The sequence below is a fragment of the Argiope bruennichi genome, chromosome X2 (assembly GCF_947563725.1).
Source record: "Argiope bruennichi chromosome X2, qqArgBrue1.1, whole genome shotgun sequence".
Classification (NCBI taxonomy): Eukaryota; Metazoa; Arthropoda; class Arachnida; order Araneae; family Araneidae; genus Argiope; species Argiope bruennichi.
Window position 1 is genome coordinate 88951419 of NC_079163.1, and position 9239 is coordinate 88960657.

The following is a 9239-nucleotide window of genomic DNA, read 5'->3' on the forward strand; positions in this document are numbered from 1 at the left end:
AAGAACATTAAAACGCACTACCAAGTTTGTATAAGTAAGGTCGCATTCTAGAAGCAAGAAAGGAAATTTAAGAATGCCACTTTCATTGCTGCGCAGTCAAACCTGGCATTTCGGTTTCTTCGAATAAAAGAACTTGACTTTTATTTCTAAGGATTCTTCGAGTCTTACAACTTTCAAATACTTTTCTGCTGATCATTTCGTTACTAAGCGCAGTAGAAAGAGCAAACTGCAATGAAGTTTCATCATAATTTTCATATCAGACTTTTCAATTTCGTCTTAATGCTTCTTGCCGTCTGAAATACTAATGAAACAAACACGGAAAACACACAATTTGAAACAAGTATGCAATAATGAGACAAAGGCAGAATTTTAGATTGGCAAAGTTGCTCCATTTTTTCCCCAGATTTCTGGTGCAACTTAACCAAATTATATTATTAATTATAAACTAATATAAAATTCAAATCTAAGTTATATGAGGATTTAAGCAAAACAAGTAGTTTTGTTTTTACTTACTTTTGAGTGAATGGATTGTCCGAATTATTTAACATGACAACCAATAACACTTACTCAACAAGTTGAAAACAAAAGCGTTGATTAAAAAAAAACTTTTAGACAACTTAAATGGCTTAAAATGAACAGAAAAGTAATAATTAAATGTCTTCTCAGTGCGATAAAATCAACGGAACTTTTATTGTTTAAATCACGATTGTTCGGGGACCAAACAACATTTTTTTTTCAAACACTGGCAAAGTTTTCTAGTGTACGGTAACAATCAATGCACGTTGCAGTCGTTAATTTGCTTGCATTACTTCAAAGAGTTACGATTCAGAAATTTATGCGAATACTTGGACGGACGGATTGTAAGACCAGAGTCATTCTCTGAAAACTTCGGCAAACAGCTGTTGTGAGAAAGTATCCACTATAAATTTCGAAGAAATTAAATTAATGGCATCACCACAAATAAAAATTAAAAGACTAACAATGTCTTACAAATATTATCAGAATAATCAAGACAAGACAATGTGCTACAGATCTAGCTGTAAGAAGAGATACTGGATCTCTGTCCTTCCCGATTGCTAACACTTTCAAACCGGGTTTTACAGTCGTTGATTTCCAAAACAAGTCCTGCAAAGTAATTCAATATGCTTGTAATTTACATTGTGACCATATGTACACCTTCCTTTCCGGTATTAAGAGTTATCAAGGTTTTAACACATTTTGATGCTTTTTCAAATAACGAGACATCGGCCAGAAGACATTAAAAGAATAATAGATTCTACGATTGAGTGAAATGCATTCTTCCTTCACTTAAAGAACATATTTATTATAATAATGTACGAGAGGCAACACATACGGGAGCTGGGTTAGTTGAGGGTACTAAAAGCAAGAACTGAAAATCCGAAGTCTGTAAGAACTTTTAAGCAGAGGTGGTGGCAGAGATTTACTGACTGGGGAGCAAGACAAATTCGACAGCGGGACAAATATAATTCCTCTAATTTAGCTTCAAAATAATTAATTTTTCATTTAATGGAAACAAGTAATCATTAATTAGCTCAGTACATTTCTTCAGACTCTTTAGTTTCTTTTTTATTCAGATTCTGACCATAATTTTTGTCAGAACTTTAAATATTCGGTTGTAAATTTATATATATAAAAAAAAAAATCTCAGATGCTTTTATTAACCATCAAAATATTGCCAGTATTTGAGTTTACGTTTTATTTGACTTTTGAGATTTTATTACGCTAATATTTAAAAAATAGGGTTATATTAGAAAATTAGGGTTATATTTCATTCTAGATTTTAGTATACAAATCGAAATACAGATTGTAGCAATTAATTACTTAAATTTATTGCAGTATGTTAATGGAAATATCTAATTGGACTTTAACGATGAATACATTGTTAACTATTTTAGAATTGGTTCGAGTTTGACAAAATTCTTAATCTTCTTGTTTTTTAATACTTATAAAATATTTCAATTACAACAGAAATAAATTAATTGAATAGTAATTTATAAATGCCTAAAATTGGATAGTGATGACATATGCTTATAATACTTAATAAAATTAAATAATTCATAAAACGTTTTGAAATTGAATAATGTATCCTCAATATGTAATTGCATGAAAAGAATTAATGCACAAGACACTATCGACACAAGAGAAAACACGAAAAAAATTAATCATTTGTTTATTCTTATAAACCTATTCCAATTCAGAAAGGAGGGAAAATCATTTATCTTTGAAAATGTTGCCATGAAATCCTGTTACCTTTGAAATGTTTCATCGTCTTCCGGCGAGAAACTTTCGATGAAATAATTTCTCACAGGTTTTTCCTTTTCTTCACAATCACTTCTAAAACTGAAGCTATGTTCTTGGGAGCAAGCGGCAGACGAAAGGGTGAATTGCTCCCCTACTAACGCCACCTCTGGTTAATAATATTCTAATCATATTGCAGCTTATTAAGAATATGTGGCTTTGATATATCATTTTGTTTGAAATTATCTATTGATTTTTTTTAAATTTCTTTCCCGGCGGGTTCATTTATGCTTATTTCCACTTAAATTTCGTTTGACTTTTCATTTTCATTTCTTTTCCTTTCTTCCTTCTTCTTCTTCTTCTTTTTTTTTTTTTTTTTTTTTTTTTTTTCAAGCACGGAAGAAAAATTTGCGGACAAATCTGTAATGCAAAAATCTACCCCACCCCCCTTCTAGTCACGAGCTGACCGCCTCCAACGATTTTGTAGAAAATCGCCGATCGAAAAAGATTAGAGAAAGCCTTGGCCTAAGTGAACTTTCCGAAAGTGAACAAATTCACTTCTGATTGACCAATCCCAGCTCGCAAAAGTATCCCACTACGTATATGACTAATGTAATCGTTGTCGCGACTTTAGCAAATATTCATATCATTACCACGAAATGTAATTTATATATATATATATATAGATATATATATATATATATATATATATATATATATAAACTAAAATAATTTAAAAGTTCTAAAAAGTTTATAATATTAAATGAACCAACTCAACTTTGTATTAAAACTATTTTTGTAACGGAAAAGAAGATTTGTGTTTTATGTGAAGGGCATCAGTGTGAATTAACAAAAGAATTGGATGTCGAGTACTGTGTGGTTGTGATTTATTTTAACTAACCTGTTTTATTATAATTTGAACATTTGAACATTAAAACATTTTGGTGATCTGTGGTCGTGATATGGAAACAGGTTAGTCCTGTTACAGGTTAAAAAGAAATAATAATAATAATTAAACTTGACATCATGGCTACGGAAGATACATTGAGAAAACCAAAGTGTGCTCGCATTGCGTTTACGAAAACTGTAAATAGTTTAATGGAGGAATTTGAAAAAGAAGTGCGAAATGGCGAAGTTGTAAAAACGAAATGTTTAACTTTAGATCGTATTTACAGTGAATTAAAAAACTGTGCTGATATAATTTTGAACAATATCGAAAAGGATGAAGATTTTGAAAACGAATATAGTAAAATTGAAGAATATCGAGAAAAAATGGATTTAGTGAGAGTAAAAAAATTAAAACTTCTTTAATAAGATGTGTTCTGACAGAATAACTGAATCGGTAATTTCATCGCCAAATGAAAAACGAAAAATGCGCCTACCAAAAATTGAATTATTACATTTCGGTGGTGATTTGAAGCACTATTTAGATTTTGGAGCCAATTTCAAACAATACATACTAATGAGGATTTGGCGCCAGAAGATAAATTTCAATATTTATTAAAGTGCATGGTGCAGGGAAGTCGAGCTCGTGAAGTTATTGAAAGTTTCCCTCCAACATCTGAAAACTATGAAACGGCAATTAAACTTTAATGAACAGATTTGGGAGAGAAGAATTGTTGATAGAATTTTCTGTTTACGAATTATTAGCTCTCGTTATACAGAATGCAACAGGAAAAAAGGGTAAGTCAAATATTTCTTATTTGTATGATAAATTAGAATCCCATTTGAGATCCGTAGAGTCAATGGGACTAAAGAGTGAAAAATATGAAGCCATTTTATTCCCTCTTGTTGAATTATGCATCCCCGATGAATTAATGAGAGTGTGGCTGCGAGATCCAACATAGCCATCAACCGAAAATGAATTAACAGGTGATTATGGGAATAAACTTAAGAATTTACTTTGTTTTTTGAAACGAGAAGTAGAAGGCGAGAAACGCTTACAGCTTGCTAGAAATAGAATGAAATTTGAATTCAGTATGGTAATTTGAAGAATAAGGGGGAAAAAAATGCATGAGACAGTGCACACTGTCATATCACCTGCAATTTATTTTCAGGTGTTATGACAAAAAGACAGTTTCATTGTGTGTTCTGTTTCAAATCCCATGAAATTAAAGATTGCTTTTTAGCACAAAATTGGTCTTTGGACAAGAAAAAGGAAGCTATAAGTAATAAGAAGGTTTGTTTTAAGGGTAGTCACAAAGCAAGGGATTGTAAATCGAAAATCAAGTGTATGATTTGTTCTAAACGGCATCATACAACGTGTTTTGAATTACCTGTAAATAAAAGATTTCAACAAATGAGACGATCGACTCGAGCAGCGCATTAATCGCCGAAGAATGTTCTGAAGCTGTATTACTGCAGACTATATTTATAAATATGGAAGCCAACGGAAAACAAATGTGTGTTCGAGCATTGATTGACAAAGGTTCTCAGAATTCGCACATATAAAAAAAGACTGCCGAAGAACTGGGACGTGAACCTGTAAGTAAGAGAAGTTTAGCCCATTCATTGTTTGGTGATTTTAAAACACAAGTGAAAAATTATGGTCTGTATAAAATTAAGCTGAAGTCCCCGAATGGTAAATATTCCCTTGATATACAGGTTTTGGATCAGTTATCTATTTGTGGAAAAATCCCTAGACTCAAAAGGGGATTGTGGAATAAAGAATTAAGAGAAAAGAAAATCTGGATAGCTGATTACGGAGAAGGTTCCCTTGAATAGAACTATTAATTGGAGTAGACTTTTTTGGACAACTTTTCACTGACTTATACACAAACTTGACTGTGATGTGCTTTTAATGTAATTTGATGTTCTACCCATTATGATCCAACCTAAATAAGTTTCATACGCAATTAATCTACATTCAAGTGCTACTGAAAGTATCAAAATGGTCATACATAGTGAGAGAATAGAACACTTCTGGGATTTGGGATTTTTAGGGATCAAAGAGCCTACTGAAAAAACTTCCAGAGAAGAAGAAGTGAACTTCTTTAACGATACTTTATCCACTGATCTTGATGGTCTTTATATGGTGAGATTGCCCTGGATTGACAATTCTAGTCTTCACGATAACAAGAATGTTGCAGAAAAAAGACTAGTATCATTAACATCAAAATTGATTTCGTTAGGAAGATATTCAGATTACTATTCAGTTTTCGAAAGTTGGGTAGATGAGAAGATAATTGAAGAGGTTTTGGAAGGTGGAAGAGAAGGATGTTGTCATTATCTTCCTCATCGATGAATTTTTAAAAAATTCTCGACAACGCCACTCAAAGTAATATTTGATGCTGCATGTAAAGAAAAGGGCAAATATTCTAACAATGACTGTCTAGAAAAGGGATCGAATGTTTTAGACAAATTACTTCAGTATTGATGAGATTTAGAGAAAAGAAAATTTGAATAATTTCTGACATAAAGAAGGCATTCTTACAGATATCCACTCATCCAGAAGACAGAGATTTCTTAAGGTTTTTCTGGTGGAAAAATTGTGAGGAAAGAAAAATGAAGATTTATCATCACAGAAGACTTGTTTTTGGACTGAGATGCAGCCCATTCCTACTCGGAGCTGTGATTAACAACCTTTTAGAAAATTTCCCTCAAGAATATTGTGCCATTGTCGAAATATTAAAAAAATCTTTCTACGTAGACAATTGTATAACGTCTGTTGATATACAAGAGGAGCTTTCTGAGTTTGTAAATGGAGCTACAGAATTGATAAAATTAGGAAACTTTGAACTTCGAGGATGGGAAAATACTTCAAAAGATGCTGATTCAATACCATCTCATGTTCTAGGATTTTTGTGGGAGCGTAAAGAAGATCTAACCTCTATATCTAAGATAGATATTACCTGTGAGCCTGTGTCCAGAAGGAATGTGTTATCTTGCATCCTAAAGGTTTTTGATCCAATTGGATTTACTTGCCCAGTAACTATTGTTCCTAAATTATTATTGCAAGAAACATGTAGAAAAAAGTTGAGTTGGGATGAACTGCTACCCATGCATGCAGAGAAGAAATTTAGGCAATGGTTAAAGGACTTGGCTCATCTAAATGACATAAAAATTCCACGATATGCAATCCCCATAGAATTCAGAGGATATTGCCGCATGCATACATTTTGTGGCACCAGTTTATCAAGCTATGCATGTGTGGTTTATTTGAGATCTAAATGACATAAAAATGCCACGATATGCAATCCCCATAGAATTCAGAGGATATTGTGGCATGCATACATTTTGTGGCACCAGTTCATCAAGCTATGCATGTGTGATTTATTTGAGAACAGAAGGTAAAAATGACGTGAGCATCCAACTTCTGCAGGCTAAATCAAGAGTTGCTCCATTACGGAAAACAACGATTCCTTGATTAGAATTGCTAGCTTGCTGCATCGGTTCCCGTCTAGGTTATTCAATAAAAGAGGAATTGATGTTGGAAGATGTGCCAAGATTCTTGTGGAGAAATTCAACGACTGTTCTCTATTGGACCAAGAACAAAGAAAACTGGGGATTATTTTTCAACAATAGAGTAAAAGAGATAAATAAACTGTCTACAGCAGAAATGTGGAGACATGTTCTTGGAGAATAATCCCGCGGATCTTCCTTCAAGAGGTTGCACCTTGAAGACACTTTTGGATTCAAGATGGTGGGAGGGGCCGCAGTGGCTTAGATTGGCCTACATTCGAAATACAAATTATCGAAGAAATCTCAAAGGAGAAAAGGGAGTGACATCAGCCAACATTTCCTCTTGTAAAACAGTTTGGTATTTGAATCGATTTTCGAAATATTCAAGAATACTGAGATTAGTGGCATGGATTCTTCGATTTGGCAACAATAGTAGATATCACAACAGCAAGCAAAGCAAAGAAAGTTATCTGTGGATGAAATTCAAATTGCAGAGAAGAAACTTTTAAGACTTGTGCAGCAGGAAAACTTTGACGACAAAATTACACAAAATAAACTGAAACGTCTTAACGTTTTTATTGACAACAAAGGGTTAGTGAGATTGAAAACAAAAATAGTGGGAAGAAAAGACGATGAAAATTTCAGATGTCCTATTGTTCTACCATTCAATCATCTACTTGAGGAACGACTGATCTTCAAAAATTATATAAATTCCTGCTACAGTGGAATGCAGGTTGTTCTATCAAATCTACGACATCATTTTTGGATTTTACGAGGCAGAAAGACTGTTCAAAGAATCATAAACCATTGCACTCACTCTAAGATATACACTTCGAAGGAAATTAAAACAGTACCTACTTCACTACCTGAGAGCAGAGTTAGAGATGCACTAGTTTTTGAAGTGACCTGTGTAGAGATGCATAATCCACGATTTTTTGAATAACAAATAATATTGCTATTGTTATTTTTAAATATGCGTTCCAAATATCTGTTATTTCAATCATATTATTAATTAAAAATTATTACTTAATATTAAATATAAAATTTATTAATTGTAATTAATACTTAATTTACTAATTTAATTAACGTGTGATTGAATTAATTTATCTGTTTCAGCTTACTTCTTAAATTTTATTTTTTTTCTCAAAATTATTTATTTAATTTATTTATTAGAGTGAACCATTTTCTGGAAAAGATGAGTTAAAAATATATGTCATTTCTTTAAAATGTTTACTTTAGTCCTATATTCTACCAATAGATGGCGCCAGCAGTAAACAGCGTACATGTAATCAAAGTCAATCATGTCACGAGCAATAAAAAATGATCTGTATGGAATAGTGCATCATCAAATACGAATATCGGTGACTTCGCACTTTCCAGTGAAGCCTCGCACTTTCCGGTGAAATCACCGCTGCGATAAATTTCAGTGATATGCAATTCAATGATACGATACGATAATTCCAATAACCGGTCCGTTCACTCTTCATCCAATCACAGATTTCTTTCGAGAGCTTCCATTGGACAGATCGTATCGTCACCGCTCCGGCAAATTTCAGTGATATCGTATCGATTGTTAGTTTCTATCTTGATCCAAAACTTGTAATCGAAATATCATCAGTAAGATCGTATGAAGGATTTGAATCACACCCCTCTTTGAAAAGTATTGATCACTTGTATTTGTGACTTTTTGATATTGGTTACGTAATAACCGCTCTGAAAATATTCGTCATCCCTAGACCTGTGTGGATTTAGCAGGTCCACTTAATTTAAAGGATGGAAATAAAGCATGGATATTACTGTTTACACGCGCTGTTTACCGTGTCATACACTTAGAACTGATATAAAGTCTCTCGACTAATGGATTCTTGTTAGGGTTGAGAAGATTCATAGCAAGACGAGGTCGAACGAGAAAAATGTATAGTCATAATGGGACTAATTTCCTAGGAGCTCATAGTTTAATGGCATCCCTTGACTGAAAAAAGATTACCCAAGAGACTTCAAGTTTAAGAATTCAGTGGAGCTTCAACCCACCTATTGTTTCTTGGTGTAGAGATTTTTGGGAACGCCTGGTCCAAATGATGAAGAAAATCTTAAGGAGAATTTTGGGCAAAGCGTTCATAAATTTCGAAGAATTAAATACAATTCTTTGTGACGCGGAAGCAGTTATTAATTCAAGACCACTCAACTATTTATCAGAAGATCCAGACGACTTAACACCTCTCACACCATCCATGTTTATTCAAGATATTCAAACGGTAGGAGTAACTTTCACAGACGAAATGGGCCGGATTAGTAGCGACAGGATAAAACTTGTAAAATGAAATGTTTGAAAGCTCTATAAATACTGAAAAAAAAAAAAAAACGCTACTCATATTACAATTTTCCTTATCATTCATTAATCAAAAACCATTATGATAAAAAGGTTATGTTATTGTATTGAATATTTCTCTCTTTTAGCTTCGAAAAAAGCTATATAATAAAAATTTTAAATTAAATTATATATTCTTGTTTCTTAATATTACATTACTGAATTTTTAAATAATATAAAGTTTAAAACCGTAGCCTTACCAGAACTTTTA

General features: G+C 32.7%; 1 protein-coding gene across 1 annotated transcript; it reads left to right on the forward strand.

Moving 5' to 3' along the window:
* Positions 1–5763: 5763 nt before the first annotated feature.
* On the forward strand, positions 5764–6432 carry LOC129959819 (uncharacterized). Its single transcript, XM_056072712.1, has one exon. It carries the CDS (start codon positions 5764–5766, stop codon positions 6430–6432), a length of 669 nt encoding a protein of 222 aa, XP_055928687.1.
* Positions 6433–9239: the final 2807 nt, after the last annotated feature.

What these genes read in the sequence shown, in the direction of transcription:
- LOC129959819 (XM_056072712.1), top strand. Translation starts at nt 5,764, where the DNA reads ATGAAGATTTATCATCACAGAAGACTTGTTTTTGGACTGAGATGCAGC.